The 18,061-nt window shown below is 37.9% G+C and overlaps 1 protein-coding gene across 1 annotated transcript in view; it reads left to right on the top strand.

Annotated features, from left to right (window-relative positions):
• The first annotated feature begins 307 nt into the window (after positions 1-307).
• ATRNL1 (attractin like 1) overlaps positions 308-18,061 on the top strand; it is a 1,209,934-nt gene continuing 1,192,180 nt past the window's right edge. Inside the window, exon 1 of the mRNA XM_027852049.1 lies at positions 308-579. Within this exon, the coding sequence (XP_027707850.1) occupies positions 308-579 (272 nt within the window). The remainder of the gene's footprint in view (positions 580-18,061) is intronic.

Here is an 18,061-nt window from a genome sequence, read left to right as displayed (position 1 = left end):
GCCCCCGCGAGGCCAAGGTCACGAGCCCGAGGGGGGCGGAGGGTCGGGGCGGCGATGCCCGTGCTGGACTTGGGGAAGCGGAGCGGAGGCGGCGGCGGCAGCGGAGCTCCATCCGTCCTCCGGGGGGAGCGGGACGGGGGCCGGCGCCGGTGAGGACGGCGACGGCGACGACGACGGCAGCGACCGCCTCCTCCGCCCACGCCGCCTCCGCAGCGGCAGCAGCAGCAGCAGCAGCAGCGTTGGCAGCAGCCTCCGGGGCTTCCCGGCCCGAATCCTCCTGCGGAGCCTCGGGGTCCGCGGGCGGCCGATGATGGAGCCCGGGGCGCCGCAGCCCGCGGCCCCAGCGCTGGGGCAAGCCCGGACCGGCGGGGGCGGGGGCGCCTCCTCCTGGCTGCTGGATGCCCCCAGCTGGCTGCTCGGCTACGGATTCCTCTACCTGGTGCTCTACGCCCAGGTGTCCCAGTCCAAGCCGTGCGACAGGAGCTCCTCCTGCTTCTCGGGCCGCTGTGTCAACGCCACCTGCCTCTGCGACCAGGGCTGGGTGGGGGACCAGTGCCAGCACTGCCAGGGCAGATTCAAGTAAGTAGTCTGGCCACCTCCTCCTTCCCCTTCTTCGCCCCTACGGCTCAGGCCTCGCCTCATCTCTCCTTCGGTCCTGTCCCGTCTTCTTTTTCTCGGTTAATGTCTACCCCCAACCCAGCCCCGGGGCAGCAGACACGGGCACGGACAGGGCGCCGTGCCCTGGACAGCAGCAGGAGCATCAGCTACTGCATCAAGGTGAAGAGGAGACAGGTGTAATTGAGGAGGAGGAGGAGGAGGAAGGTGGGTGGGTGGGACTGTCTGTGGAGGACAGAGGCCAAGGACGGAGCGGGGACTTTGGGGCATCCCTGTGTCGGGAGATGTCCTGTTCACCAGTCCCAGGCAACCGCAGCAAGGAATAATCCTGCAGTTTTGAATATCTCCGTCCGAAAGTGCCTTCTCACTTTCGCTATTCTTTTGAGGGTAACTTCGGATGTAGTGAACTGGGCTGGGGTAGTGGTTGGGAGAGTGAAAGAAAGATGGAAATAAACGAGAGATTTGGGGATATCTATTTAGTTTGGGAAATGTGTGTATGTGGGAATATTGTCGGACCACCGCCAGCCAAAGTAAGGTTATTTCACCATCGCTATTCTAGATAAATTGTGAAAGTAGTCACTGAGAGTATTTCTTATGTATATGGAGGTGAATAATTTGCCATACAACTTTACATGCTTTTACTTTGGTGGAATCTGATTTAGACCAAAAAAAATATAATAATAATAGATAAGGGCTGACAGCACATAAATTAGCCATTCAACTATAATTTCTGTTTTAACTTGAAATGGACAGTTGTAAAGTTCATTAGTTGCCCATTGCTCTTGTTGAGAATATGGAGCGTGTGGTTAGTCTGTGGCCTGGAAAACTGAACACTACTCATAATTACTGTGAATGAAAGAGAAATCCAGGTGAAACCCCTATTACGTTCCACTTGTAGGTATGTTGGAAAAAGAAGAATGCCGTATATCTAGGTCATAATCTTAGTGCCAGGAACAGAGCTTATTACTTATTACCTTCACTGTATGAGGGAGGCAAATATATGTCCTTAGAGTTTTAAAGCTCCTAGCTGTGCTCTCCCCACCTCTCCGACCCCAACCTTTTTGACTGTTGAAATAATGCCAATAGTCCTTTTAAAAGGAGATTCATGAAATTTTGATTTGCCGTATGAATAGACTATGCACTTAATGTGAAAAGGTGTAACATTTTCAATGACACCTTCATTTTAGAAGAAATCTAGGGGTATTGTGTTAGGGTCTTGCTAGTTTTCAGAGTTAATTCTTTGGTTTTTTGATCTGCTTATATAGGTTAGAGCATATATTTGGCACACAACTTTTAAAATAAGCACAATCTAAGTGTCTTATTCTAAGAGAGGGTAATCAAGATTGTGTTATAAAAAAGTGAACTATTCAGTTTCAGATCAGGAAAGTGACATTTTACTGAATTTCATTTTCAGCATTTGCTTGTAGCTTTCTTTCCATTAAGACAGGTGGCTTAATTAATTCTCAAATTTTAGTTAAGACAATAGCAGTCAGCTTCATTATCTGATAAGTGATACAGAGTTTTAGAAGGTATAAACTGGCAGCTGGGGCCGAAAATGAAGAAGCCATATGTATTTCCTAATATCTCTTTAGTTAGGGACACAAAAAATGTCCAAATGACATGTAACTTAGGGAAATTTGGCTTGGTGTGGTTGGATTCTTCCCATCTATCTTAAGAGCACAAACATCTGCAGAGTTGTAAGATGCTCACAGCTGTATTTTATAGCAGTAGAGATAGTTGTTGACCAGCTGGATGGAGGGAGGTGGGTAGCTAGTAGGATGGGGAAGCTCTTTGCTAGTGACTTCACAAGCAGATGTTGTTTCTGTCAATAAGGAAGATAGTAACTCGAATAAAAACAGGCTTAACTAATAACATTTATCAATTATATCTCTCAATTTGCATTTAAAATGAAGAGAATTTTAAATGTACACTTAAATGAAAATATTTCATAAATTGATCATTTAACATATTTATAATATTTTTAAAAGAATAGATTATTTCATTGTGACTTCTAGTACATATGCATGTTTTTCTTATCTCCAGATCCAATTTGACAGCATAGTAAAGTGAAAAGAGTCCTGGAATTGGAGCCAAAAGCCCTTGGTTCATATCCAGTCTCTGCCACTAATACCTGTGTAACTTTGAGCAAGTAACTTAACCCTTCTGTGCCTTATTTTCCTCAACTATAAAATGAGAGGGTTGGACTAGATGATCTTTAAGACCCTTTCATTTCTAAATGTGTGATCATCATCACATTAATTTAGATGAACCTACTTTCAGTCTTTTATAATAATCAAGAAAGAAAGTATTATCTTTGAAAGAAAAAAATTAATGAAATGAAGTTCATGGCAACCTATGCATTGATGAAGGTTTTATTTTGAGGATGGTAGCTGGTTTTATCAGGTTGTTGAACTATTAATACACTGGGAAAGTCTCTAAATAGAAATTCTCAAGCCATTAATTATCCTGAGAAATCTCTTTCTAAACTGAAGGATAGCAACCTAGCAAACAGACATCAGAAATGATTGATCAATCTTAGTAAGCAGGTGTCAAAATTAATTGGCTGGCTCCATGGTAACCTAGCTTTTCTACTATAGGGAATCCACTGGGGAATAAGAGTACTCTTCAAATGCTTCTCTGGGATGGAAGATTGATGGATAAGAAAAAAAAAGAAAAAGCAGATACTGTAGCAAAACCTGTATGTATTTTAGTGTATTTACTTCCATTTTAAAAGAATTCATTGTAGTCTCCCACCTACTCCTATTTGAAAAGAAGAATACTGAGTAATATTCTTACTCTCACAGGTAAAACACAAGTTTTATCTTTGGAGAAAGACAAGACTGGAAGTTTCCAAGGTGTTAGAGTTAGAATGATCATGGGCACTTTGTGAAATGTAAAGTGATCAATATTTATCACATGTTAATTATATTCACTTTATCTTGGTACTTATTTCATTGAACTAAAGCATTTTATTGAGTGTTATTTTACTAGAACTCTTATTTTAGAAGTTGAAATGTTGAAAACAATTATTTCATAAACTAAACACATACTACAAATTCCAGTCATATTCTAAGATTTTCTTGCTAATGACAGTGTGAGAACTTTTGCCATTAAGTCACTTACAAATGAGTTTTTTTGATGTTAGAAACCATTTTTAATATATAGTATATCATTCACAAATAGCAATCCTTCATTCTTAACAATTCCCCTATAGAGATTTTTGATAATTTGTAAATATATCAGGTACTTTCTTTACCTATAAGGTAAATTAAACAATCATTGATTTACATAAGTATTACAATTAAGGCATGGTATTTCTGTGACAGCTTATTTAAATACTGAGGGAAAGAACAAGCTTATGCAGTTAGTTTATTAAATGGGCAGGAAAAGTCAGGTAGAATGAATAAATATAATTTTTCTTTGGGTGCCAAATATATATTTCAAATTCTATTCATTAATAAGAAGGAAGTAAGTAATTTCTAATGAAGTTAGATTGATTTTTCTGTATCCTTATGCAATTCTATTTTTGTCACATATCAAAGGAGTGACAATGTTCATGACTTTTTTGTATTATTCAATAAATAGGTGCCCTTTTACATAGGGGTAATTTCATAATGTTTTTAATAAATCAAATTTGAGCCCCTAAATTAATTGAATTAACATTTTGCTAACAATTAAGATAATATTCTGAAAGAAAATTAAAGAGGAAAGAAAAAAGTAATTAAATTAAAATAATGCTAGTATAAATGTTATATGAGTAGCATAGCAAGTTGATTAATTATTTGGTTTTCCTTAGTTTAGGATTTTATGCATAGATGAACCTTTGGGGAAGAAAAAAAGGCGGTGCATTTCCTCAGTTTCCAGACTGCTTTAATATGTGTTCCTTCTAGTTGAACATGTTCAGAGTGATAGTATCTATTTGAAATAACCTATAAAGAAAGTAACGACTCCCTTGTTACATTGTCAGAAAATTATGTGGATTTAGATATTTCTTTCACTTCTTTCTTTTGGCCATAGTAGCATATAGTCAGTAATATGGTACATTTTTTCTTTATGCTGCTTTATCTCCTTCCCTGGGGCCACTTTCCTGACTCCCACTTGCCTAGGCAGTCTGGGTTCCCAGTTGACAGCTGACTACTGTTTTCCTCAAGGTTCCAGGAATGACCCTGAGGGATTAGGTTCCTAGTACTGTCCCTCTCAGTCCCCCTCTGGAGTGTTTCCAATTTTACCCTCAATTATCTTTAGCCAAGTTATTTATTAAGATGATATAGTAAAAATATTGGTAAAAAAATATTCCCCTAAGAAACTGGAGTGAATTTTTCCACAAATACACAGAAGTTCATGGGGAGATTGGGTTCAAACTTAGAGTACAATCATGGTGAGTAACATGGAAGATGCACAAGTGTCAGAGGGGTAACTCATAACTCCTGGTGTTTTATGCCATGGAATTCCTTTCTTGATTCCAGAGCTAATAATAATAACTACCATTTATATAGCTACCATTTGTATAGCACCTACTATGTGCCAAGCACTATGCTAATTACTTTATAAATATCTCATTTGATCCTTGCAATAACCCTGGTAGATATGTGCTATCATTACCTCAATTTTAAAGATGAGGAAACTGAGGTAATCAAGGTTAAGTGACTCACCCAAGTCACACAGCTAGTAAATGTTGGAAGCCAAATTTGAACTCAGGTCTTCCTGACTCCAGGCCCACCCACTTCTCTGTTGGCACTCTTCTCTGTTGCAAGGGGTCACACCCTTTGAAGCTGCTTTTTCCCTTGCCTATCCTTCTGCATCCTGTTGTTTTCATGTTCTTCTTTGGTGTATCTCTTTTTTTCCCAAGTACTATATATAGCTGCTGTTTTCTTAGGTGATCCTTTATCCTCATAGTTTCTCTCTGCTCTCAGCTGGATGCCTTGGCCTCTACTGGTCTCTTCTCTCCAGTTATGTGATCAATTTAGTGGGGTGGAGGGGGGGAAAGAGAGGGAGAAACTTTTTCTTCCCTCTCCTCCTCTCATTATTTAATTATCTCTCAGGAACCAGAACCTGGAATTGTTTACTCCTAGGCTGCTCCACTGCTTGACTAGTCTATTTTTACATGTAGCTAAGAAGTGTTAGTCAACAAGCATTTATTAAGTACTTACTGTGTACTAGATACAGTACTAAGTACTGTGGATACAAAGAAAGTCAACAACAGTTGGGGAAACAACAAACAAACAAGATATATACAGGATAAATTGGAGGTAATCTTAGCACAAAGATGAAGGTGGACTGGCATAGACTTCCTTGTAGAAGGTGGAATTTTGGTTGCAACTTGAAGGAAGCCAAGGAAGCAAGGAGGTAGAAGTAAATAGGGAGAGTACTTTAGGCATGGAGGACAGAAGTGAAAAAGTAAAAAGTTGGGAGGGAGTATCTTGTGCCAGTAAAAACAAGGAGGCCTGTGTCCCTGGATTGTAGAGTAAGTGGAAGGCAGTGGAGTGTAAAGGCAAGAGGGGGGCAGCCTATGAAGAATTTAAAAAGCCAAAAAGAGAATTTTATATTTAATCCTGGATCTTCTCAATCAGTCAGAAGATGTATGTTTGGTCTTGTGTTTCATCCAGTGGCCAAAAGTTCTATGATCATTTCAAATGCACTTATCTACGTATCATAATGAAATTATAGGAACATTTCTTCATTGAGGGAGCCTCTACATTCCGTGATTATATTATTTGCAGTGGTTGTGGAAACCCACTGTGAAAGGACCTTTAAGGTGGCTATAGAGTAAGGTGACTCTAGTTAGTACATTTGGATATACTAGCACTCATTCTACTCCAAGCTGACACATAATTCCTAATTGGAAGGCTGATTTTTTTAGCACTGCTATTGTAAAAATACACAAATATACACTGAATAATCACCGAGTGGAATTAAAAAATAATTCATATTTCAAACTAAAAAAAAAAGACTTTCCATAGATGTTAAATCTTTAGGAAAAAAAAACGAAAACAAATCTATTATAGCTGTTGATGTAACCCAAAATAAGGTATAGCATTTCTTTATTAAACTTGCATTCTTATAAAGAAAGCAATGTTGCTTTGGAAAGTTATATAAATATATGATGTTTCCAAATAATCAGCAGCTGATCTTCATTTCCTTACTTGTGTTTGTTGATGTTTTTGGAAAATATAAGCAATACAGATTTTGTCTATCTTTTTTCAGATCTCTGTTGCATCTGTGTCTGCAGTCCTAGTTGAACATCATACAATGATATATTTGATAAGAGGGAATGTTAAATAATTAACTAATAATAACGGTATAATTATCTAATATAATACATCTAATATATAATATAATAATAGTAATAATAATAATGATGATAGCCAACATTTATATAGTGCCTATTATGTGCTAAGCATTGTGCTAACTGTTTTATGAATATTATCTCATTTGATCTTCACAACCCTGGAAGGTTGGTGCTATTATTATCCCCATTTTACAGATGAGGAAACTGAGATGAACAGAGGTTAAGTGACCTGCCCAGGGTCACACAACTAGTAAGGGTACCCGAGGCCAGATGTAGAAAACCCAGGTTTTCTTGACTTCCAGGCCTAGTATCTATCCTAGTATCTATACGTGTCACCTAGCTGCCCCATTACCAGGGTGGAGATAGCATAGGAGGTATCGCAACCTACTTTACAGATTCAAAATGCTTTACTGGTAGGAGCTGCTATAACTTAATAATGATTTCATTTGTGTAGGGGAATTCCTATCACTCCTGCAGAGCAGATTCTGTCTTCAACTTTTAGTCTTGTTAAATTGCTGAGTCTCAGAGAGATGAAGTGATTTATTTGTTATCATACAGCTAATAAGTGTCAGGGACAGGACTTGAACCCAAGTAATTTGATTCCAAGTCCAGCACATTAACCATTAATTCTGTCTCTCTAGTATTAAATAACATGAACATCTCTGTCTGCCTTACTCTTCCCAAAACTATTCTTTGTCTTCATTGTAACCTCTAGTCATTTCATCCTTTCCTGTTCATCTCTTCACTTCTGGCCTGGCCTCCTTTTCTTCTTATCACAGCTTTTACCTTAGATTTGACCAGTCTAACCATACACTGTGCTCTATCCTTCAATCTCCTTCTCCCTTTTCTCTACTGCCAATCATGACCTGCCAATGCTGACCTACTTTCTCTGCTCCTACTCCAGTGCTTCTCAATGTTGCTGGAGAAAGGCATATAAATATGCCAGGTGGTGTCACTGTGATTTCATTTGACCTAAGTTCAACTGTTACCTGGAAATTCTTTTTTTTTTCTGATCGATTCTCTGTTATGCTTCCCACAGTGGCTACAACAAAACTTTTCTTTAAACACCCCCCTATATCACTAGCTCTCCTTTTCAGGAGATAAACTCTTACTTTATTAAGAAAATTGAGGCCACCTATCATGGGCTTCCTTATCTCTGCCACTTGGAAAATCTCCATTTAGAAAGTCTCTACATTTTTACTCCTTTTTTTTTTCTTGCTATAATCTATGAGAAAGAAGTGATCTTTTTTTTAAAGTCTAATCCCTTCTACTTGTGCCCTTGATGCTATTCTCTCCCATTTCTTCTGGGTGCTTGCACCATTGATCATTCTCTCCCTTCTATCTTCAATCTGTCTTTAGTTGTTGCCTCTTTCCCTGTTGCCGTTGCCTACAAATATCTCTAAGTCTCTGACATCCTTAATATGCTTCACTTAGCCTAAGAGGATAACAGGATTAATTAATAGAATAGTATACAAACATATATACTTTATAAATAAATATATATTATTAGTATATATCTAACATAGTTATATATACTAGTGTGTGTGAATACACACACACACACACACACACACACACAAGTATATATGTTTGGTTCTGCCCAAACCAGATTAAAATGTAATTGGGAAATATTTAACAAAAATAAATAAAAATAAAATAAAACCAACAGCACGTGGTTTTCTAAGTTCGTATATAGTCCACAGAGGTCCTTATGTAATGGTTCAGTGGCCTCTTTTTCGTTTGATTTTGATACCACTGACTTAAAAAATGCTTTTTCATTCATTCATTAATTCATGTAACTGTTGAACTATATTGAGTACATAATCAATAGTACAGTATATACATATATGTATATATATATAAACCATATATAAGTAAATACATACATTATCAGTGGATTAGTTTATATTAAAGACTTTTTTTTTACTGCTGGGATAAAAATATTTGGAGATCACTGGTTCTAGCCTACATCTCTTCATCTTGGCTGCAAGAATGGTATGAGAGCCTTTATCAAATACTTTGTTGAAATCTGAGGAAATTTGCAGCATTATGCTGATTTACTTGTCTAGTAACCCTGGTAAAAACGAGTGAACTGAAGGTAGTCTAGAATGACTTGCTGGTAAGGAAGCCATACTGGCTTTGTCATTTCCATTTCTAGTTATGCACTAACCAACCCTCTAATAATATATTCTAGAATTATACCAGGAGTCAAAATCAAGCTCTCTGGCTTACAGTTGCATATTCCACTCTCTCCTTTTTTGTAGACCTGGGCATTTTCCTTTCCCAACCATGTGATATCTTTTCTGCTCTTTGTGATCATTCAAAGATGACAGTTCTTTCAGTACCTTAGTAGGCTATAGTTCATTTGGGCTTGGTGACACAAACACATTGAGGAAAGCTAGGTGCTCTGTTACTCTCATTCTTTATTTCAGGTTTCCACTCTCTGTTCACCACTTTTGTCCTACCCTTTTCAGGTCAAGGATCATTCTCATTGGCATAGAAAACAAAAGCAAAATTAGGGTCAGCATTTCTCTTCTCCCTTTTGTAATTATTCCACGTACAATGAAAAGTGGTTCTGTCACTTCTTTTATCTCCTTTCCTTCACCCCACTGGCTAAAATAACTCTTTTTTTTTTAATTGCTGTTTTTCGCTTTATTCATTAGTCTCAGATATTTGAGCTTTAGCACTCCTGACACATTCTTACAGGACTTTGCTATGGTTTTGCATTAATCTCTCAGCTTTCATCTTAAATTCATGTCTTTTAAAAACTTGAATTGGTTGATGAGTTCTCTTTGCATCCACATTGATCTCTTTGAACAACTAACTTTCCTTTTTTCTTTCCCATTAAAATTGTATTTCTCTGTTTCTTCAGAATATCATTTTTGAGAGCTCCCCACTTTATTTCCCCTGCAGAATTTTAGTCTCTGGGATCCTACCAACTCTTTCTCTGGAGTTTTTGAAATGTGTTTTCCCCAAACCTAGGGGTTTATCCCCAATTTCTTTTCCTTTGAGGCAGCTAGGTGATTCAGTGGATAGAGAGCTTGGCCTGGAATCAGGAAGACCTGAGTTCAAACTTGACTTCAGACACTTTACTATGTGACCTTGGGCAAGTCACTTTACCTCTGTTTACCTCACTTTCCTCATCTGTAATATGAGAATAATAACAGCACCTATCTTTGTTGTGAGGATCAAATGAGATAATATTTATAAAGTCCTTAGCATAGTGTCTTGCACAAAGCAGATGCTTTATAAATGCATATTCCCTTCCCTTATGCTGTCTTTGCTTGGGTAAGGTCAATTCATTACTTTCATTAAAAGAAAAACAAATTAAATATTGGGTTTCCTTATCTTACTTGGGTTAGAAATGCAGGGGTTACTCACAGGCCTGCTCTCACTACTGCTTGATATGGGAGGCCCCCTTTTCCTAGGAACTCACCATATTCATTCTGAACTTAGTATGGACAGCTGATCCCTAGAGCCTATTGTCGCTCAGAACTCCTGAGTTTAAGACATCATTGGACTCAGCCTTTCTGGTAGCAGGTTATAAACATGTGCTCGTTTACTTCAATATTCAGAATATACTGTATGAAGAGCACTGTACTAGGCACTGGCGATAAAAAGGCCAAATAAGACAGTTCTTGCCCTAATGGAGTTTATGATTTAATAGGTAAACTCATGATGTAAGTAAATAAAGAGTGGAATAATGATTGGAATACTAAAATTGGAATTAGGAGACCTGATTTCAAATCCTGATGTAGATCTTGAACCAATTCCTGTATCCATGGCCACGTAAATTAATCTCTTAGACCCTCAGTTTTTTCATCTCTAAAATGGAGAGAACACTGTTTGCACTATTCACCTCAAAGGGTTCATAGGATAACAAAGTTAAATTGGGAAGGGATCCTTAACAAACAAGGTAACTGAGGCCCAGAGTGGTGAAATCATGTACCTAAGGTTACATGGATAGAAAGTGACAAAAACAGGGATGGAACAGAGGGCTTTGGACTCCAAATCTAGTATTCTTTCCATATATCATATTGTGAGGAATAGACATTGTAAACATTCAAGCTCAATACAAATGTTAAGTTTTGTTCTAAATAACTGTAATGTCAGATAGAATGTGAAGTTCAAAGGTAAGGTCCATGCAGCATATTATTTGAAGTTTGAGTAGGGCAGGATCACTTCCATTTGAGAAAGATTCAATGGTAGAAGTAGACTTTGAAGGGATTTTAATAGGTGGATCTGGACCAGGCTTCTTAAACTTTTTCCACTCCGGATCTCTTTTCATGTTTGGTGGCTTTGATTGGCAGTGCGTGGACTGAGGGCGTGCTCAGTGCGGAATGTGGACGCTATGTGTTCAGAACCAAGGTTGCAGTGAAGGTGCCCAAAGCAGCACTGGCAAACACTGCCAGAAACACCTCAGATTCATGATGAATTGGATTTTGAATTAATTTTTGGTCATTGTGCATTCAGAAACCTTTTACTATTGCCAAATTTTTAGAGACCCCCACGTGGGGTCATGACGTGCAGTTTTAAGAAGTGCTCTCTAGACCACCTGGTCAGAAACTGGTGAGGAAGTATAATCTTGTTGGAAAATAAGGTGTAAGCAGGGAAATAGTATGAGATTAGATAAGAAAGATAACCAGATTGTGAATGCCAGGACATGGAATTTATACTTTATTCCATTGAAAATGAAGAACTACTTACTGATTCGATGAAAATGATGTGTTGGAAAGATTATATGGCTAGTGAGATTAGAGACAAGTGGAAGAGACTGTAGATTGGAATACTAGATGGGAGGTTACCTCTTCTGAATTGCTATAATAATAAGCATCTAAAACTGCTTATAACTCTTGTCAGATTCTAGTAGTAATAGATATAAAAGAGGGAAATTGTTTTATAAAAGCATTTCCCTTTTGGAAAGATATTATTTAAATCTTGTAGTGCCTGAGGCTGCCATTCTACTGTTTTGGAGTAGGAGGAGAAAAAATGTTTTCCTTCTGCTTCTATTTTTAATAAGCTTCTAAGGGGTCTTTTAATAGTTAAACTATTAACTGAAACAGAAACAATTTGTTAATCCTGGTTAATACATAAAACTTTTTTTCAACCTCCTTTTCTCAGTTTAAATTTATTCTTAATAATTGCTATCTTTGCTTAGTGCTGAGATTATTATTTCCACTTATAATTATAATACACTAACAAGTTTGGAACATGCAATGTTTGAGTAACAGACTGTCAGAGAAAGTAATCTCAAACTATGCTTGACTTTCATTTTAAATGTAAACAAATGAACTTTTGACTTTTAAATCATTGGAGGAGGAAGGGATCTTAGGACTGAGAATATAGAATGTTAGAGCAGGAAAAGATCTTAAAATATAACACTTGAAAGGAACCTTAGATCACTAGAATGTTAGAGAGTGTAAGACTGTTCTTAACATTCTTTATAACACGGAACAGAAGAAATAGAACAAATCTTAGCACAGAGAATGTTAGGGTTGGAAAAAGACTTTACCCAAAGAATGTAAGTAGCTAAAAGGGACTTGTGAAAAAGGAATTGGAATGTTAGAGCAGGAATTGACCTTTAGAGACCATCTTATCAAACCCTTTCATTTTACAGATGTTGACTGGTTAAGCTAAAAGGAAGAACTTTAGTTATGCTCTAACTGGTACATGAAATGAAGAAATTTACTTTAGAACTTAAAAACACTTTTTAGTTAGAATATCAAATTTTTGAAAAAAAGACTGTCCTAGTAAAATTGGACATTCCTGCTGATTCTATATATTTATTTTTTGAAAATAAATGCTCTACTTTCCTTGACATGTTTTAATACTGTGCTTTATTTTTAATTTTTTTGACAACTCTAATTGCATCAATAATTTATATGAAAACATTTTATATGAAAATATCATTCACTACTTCAATTATCTCATGGAAAGGAAATATTAATGTCATGTGTTAGCATAACTGTATTCTTGAATTATGGCTCAATGAACCATGAGTAAGAGAGTGATAAATAGGGTGATAAATAGTCTTATCTCTAAAAATTAAATTATCCAGCCTTGTTTATGCATAGTATATTGATTTTAAAATTTGCTATGTTTGAAGGTTTAAAACATCCTTATTATAGAGAGAGCTTTTAAAATTAGAATAATTACTGGAATAATTTGAAGAAGTGTCTTTTGAATATGCTTCATTATGTTGTAACGGAAGGAGAAATATACCTCATAGCCACTATACAACTATCAAATCCAGTAGGACTATAACTTCACATTAAGGAGAAATTAATTACTAGAGTGAAGAGATTTTTAGCACTCAGATTGCCTTCTGGTTAAAGAGTTCTAGATGTTTTCTGGAATTGTTTTTAATGAAGTAGCTTCTAGTTAGCAATTTTGGCCAGATTGTCTCAATGTATAAACTATACCCTGGCTTTTTTGAAGAACTAGGCTTTCAGGATTAAATGTCTTTGAAACTACAGTATCTTTTTTTTTCTTTTTGCCATGAAGATGCAATATAGTAAAATAACAAAGGATTTTCATCAGTGTGAAAATAGTGAAGGGAAACAGAGACATCACATATGAGATGAAGCATAGGCTCTGGAACTACTCTCCTGATTCTGACTTGCACTAGCAGATTGGGTCCTGAGAGGACAGCCACATCTCCCTTCTGGGTTCTGAGTGATGGCTTTCTAATGCTTATAAGACCCCATTGAAGTACTTCCCCCCTCCCCCAATGATTATCAGTTGATATCAATTAGTCAGCCAAACTTAATTAGCTTGTAGAAAGAGTTATTTATTAAGGTAGTATAGTAAAAACAATTGGTACAAAATATCCCTTCAAAAGTCTGTGATACACTCTCCCACCAGTGCATAGGGAGTCCAGGGGAAAGTAGGCTCAAGCTGTGAGAGTATATGTAACAAAAGGGTAACTTCCAGTTCTTAGGTACTGAAGTCTTTTTCTTTCCCTTTGTGAGATATTCCTGAAGTTTCCATTAGACTTGATCTAGCTTTCTTCGGGGCTCCTTGTAGAGTCCTGAAGCTTCCTGTCTTCAGCTCCTGATGAAGGCGCTACCACTAGCTTTTGACGTCTTTGAACTGCTGCTAGGACACTAAATAGAAGTCAGAATCCTTTGACTTTCCAAAGTTTTCAGATCCTCTTCTGGTCAAGGGGGTGGGGAGGAGGTTGAGGCTGATCTTTCTCCTTGAAAACTATTTCGTCATAGGAGCTTGACTGGAATGGCTCTCTTTTATACTGCTAGATACACAAATGCCAGAGTTTCAAATTAACTTACTATGTTATACAAAATCCACAGAGCATGAGTGAGCACATGTTAATTTAGTGTTTTGGAGTCAGTGATTCAATGGAAGTAGCTGTATCTGAGCAAGGTACTGTGCATGATTGATTATTTGTCTCAAGTGACCCTCACCCTTTATAGCTATATAATGTACTCATTTCTAAAGAGTACAACAGAAAGAGTGTTTGATTTATAGTTAAAAAGCCCGGGTTTAAGTCCCAACTCTGCCCCTTAATCATTTGTATGGCTTTGCAGCAAGTCTGTCCTAAGGCCTTGCTTTTGTCACCTATTTAAGTAAGTCATGTTCTGTTTGACTATATACTACGTTCTTAGAGATTTTTGTTGGATAGGAGCATTTTATTTTATGATTTGTAAACTTTAACTTATGTTCTAAAGTTGGTGCAAATGTTGAGAGCGTTACATCATATATTTCTTTTTCAGCTTTTAGGCTTTACCTTTTCTTCTCCAGTAAAAAGATAGTATAAAAGTGAAACACAACTAATAGGTTTATTCTAGAATTTCTTTTGCATGTTAGGTATTAAAAATGAGAATTAATTTCCCCTCCTATTCGGTAGACATTTACAAAGCATTTTTGCATACAAGGGAGTATGTGAGGTGTTTGGGAGGCAGCCCAGTTTGATAGGAAAGTGCCCTCCTTGGAACCCAGAAGAACTGAGTCAAATCCAGCCTATGGAACTCGCTAGCTTTGTGACCAGGGACAAATCCCTTAAAACTACATGGGCCTCCATTTCCTTGTCTATAAGATTGTGATAACAGCTGTAGTACCTACCTCAAAGATTGTTGTGAGGTTCAGATGTGATAATATATATGTAGCACATGGGCATCTGCTCAGAACTCTAGAGTCCCTCCAAGTGTGTCCCCTGGCTGAACAGAAAAAAGGAAACATAATACAAAGCAAAGGTATTACCTAAACACCTTTTTAGTACGGTGAGAAAAGTGGCTATAGAATGTTATTCCTCTCCCCCAGTAAGCTTGGAGGCACTTTCCTACAGATATACACATACTATCAGTAGGAAAAATGTTTATGCATGGAGAACGTATATGGAATATGTTTGGTTAGGACACATTCATGGAAGGGCACACAGGGAACATGAATGGCTGGGATATATGAATTGAGGGGCAACTGATACTTCTGATACTTCAGGGATACCAGTGTCTTTTGGTGATGTCATTGCACTTTGTGCTGGACCTACTTTTCACTATGTATGATGTTTTGGCTGGATGCTTGCTTGTGGTCTTGTAACTGCTGGCAAGTAACCTGTGCTTACTTGTTGTGTGTTGCTCCTCCGGTCTCTTTAAGGCCAAATGCAGGCCATGTCCATGTCTGCTTTGTTGCAGTTAATAGTTTTCTTTCTGATAGCTCTCCATGGCCATAGACCCAATGAGATACTTGCCACACACCCAGAACAAGCCTGGGACAAAAGCCAGCTAGATTGTCCTGGGCTAAGATTGTCTTCCTTTTAAATTGTCTGTTGTCTAAGGCTAAATCACAATCCTTTGTCCCAGACTACTGTTTGATTTAGGATTTAAAATTCTCAAGATGCTCCCATGCTTGGCATACATCTAAATTTGAGCTAGAATTAAGTTAAGCAAAGCGGATAAGATCACTGTTCTCTACCTACCTATCCTGAATTCCTACCTTTGCTGTGTGTGCCAGGAACAAAAAACTTATGGCTTTGTGCTATTGTTTGGAAAGCGAGATATCTAGCTTTTTTTTTTTTTAATACATAATTTGCTTTGTGAACTTTGAAATGCTAATATCTGTGATGATGACATAAAGAATACAAAGGGAAAGTGAAACTCCCTGCTCTTAAGGGGCTTATGTTTTACTGGGGGAGACAATATGTACATGAATAAGTAATTACAAGATAATTTGATATCAGTCAATAAACATTTATTAAGCACCTACTATGTGCCGGGTACTGTGCTAAATGCTGAGAATGTTTTTTTTTAAATGAAAAAGATAGTTTCTACTCTCAAGGAGCTTACAATGTAATGGAAGAAGATAACACACAGAGGAAAGGTGAGAAGAAAGGAAGAGTGTTTGCCAGCATGGAGCCTGATGCCAAAGTCCAGAGGAGTACAGCTGGGTGGGAAAGGAAGAGCTGGCTAGCCTGGGTACCCTCATCGAAGAGAGGTTCTAGGAGGTTTCCATCTCCATTCTCCCATAGAAGGGAGGGGCTCCAGGGCCAGGGAGTACTGATGAGGTATGAGTGCTAGGTTTGAAGTGTTCTTGCAGGGTCACGATGTTCCTGGGGCATAATGATGAAGTCCAGTGGAATATAGCCAAGGGGGAAGGAGAGAGCAGGTCAGGAAAGGCTTCTTGTAAGAGGTAGTGCTTGAATGGAGCCTTGAAGGAAGCTAGGGATTCTAAAACACAGAGAGGTGAGGAGAGAATGAATTGTAGGCATAGAGGACAGACTGTAGGTAAATGCACTGAAATGGGAATTGGAATTGTGGAGAGGAAATTGTGGTGAGTTAGGATGCCAGCTCTACCACAAGCTACCTGTGTGATTTTGGGCAAATCACCTAACTTTTCTGGGATTCATTTCCATTTTCTACAAAACAAGAAAATTGAGAAAGCCTTCAATCTATAAGATAATGCTATGCCTAGTGCTGGGAACAGAAAATATGCTATTTTGCCTGGAATTGAGAGTAATACATACTGTGGATACTCTGGCCCTACTCTCACAAGGCCAGGCAGGCTAAACCTTCTCCTTAGCACTGTCAGGACTCCTCAGGGTTTTGGGGGCTATCTTTTTTTTCTCTAACAGCTCAAGCCCCACTAGCTATATTCCCCTATTTGTTAGGGACCTGTAACTAGCACTCAGTTCCATTTAACCACTTACTATACTTTTACAAAATAATATTTACTTTAAAGATATAGTAAGATAAAATAAGAACAAATATACAGATATTTCCCCAACACCTCTGGGACATCCTTCCCCTTATGTTGCTTTAGTCTCTGGGATAGTAGGCTTGAAAATTAGCTTGGTTCCAAAATAGAATATGGCATTGATTGCATCAAATTTACATCCAAAGGCAACTTTGTTGGATGAGTCTGAAAGCTTACATTCTGCTGGTATAGCCTTTGAGAAACAAGGATCCCTTCCTGCTGTGAATAGCACATTGAAGTATGACTTTAGTGTAAAACAACTTTTAAAATGCTTTTTATTTCTTTAAAATAAGAAATGAAGATTGCATTGGTGGGAAAATTATTTTTCTAGTGGTCTTGTAGGATATTACTGTGCAACATTTATTGGTCAGTATCTTTCAGTCGCTAGTGGGGCTTAGGAGTCAGGAAGGCCACAGTGTTCAAGTCCTGAGACACACAGGCGGTTCACTGAACCACTCGGTGCCCTGGGCCACTTTTAAAGAAAACAGGTTGCTAATCTCCCATGGTTAAGGGAGTTTTATACTGGAGGTTTCCCCACACCATTGAAAACACAAATCTCAACCAGTTTCTTAATTAACTATTTTTTCTACCTTTCCGTTCCTCTTCGCCCCATCTACTTTTAGGGAAGAAAAGAGAACCAAATAAAAAGAAAACAAGCACATTGAGGAGGATTTATTTATTTTTTTTTGAGGGAAGAGATTCTTGGGCATATATTGATTTGCTCATCTTCTATGTGTTCTGTGTTTATACTACCTTTGCCTAGTAGAAAGGAAGGAAGGAAACAAATATTTATTAAACCCCTACTCTGTGCCAGGCCAAGTGATTTATAAATATTTTATTATTTGATCCTCACAACAACGCTGAGAGGTAGGTGCTGCCTTCTAGGTATTATTATCCCCATTTTAGAGTTGGGGAAACTAAGGCAGAAAAAAATGAATTGACTTGTCC

This window comes from Vombatus ursinus, unplaced genomic scaffold, assembly GCF_900497805.2.
Source record: "Vombatus ursinus unplaced genomic scaffold, bare-nosed wombat genome assembly UNPS02009205.1, whole genome shotgun sequence".
Classification (NCBI taxonomy): Eukaryota; Metazoa; Chordata; class Mammalia; order Diprotodontia; family Vombatidae; genus Vombatus; species Vombatus ursinus.
The sequence above is the reverse complement of the archived record's forward strand: the minus strand, read 5'-3'. Positions and strand labels throughout refer to the sequence as shown.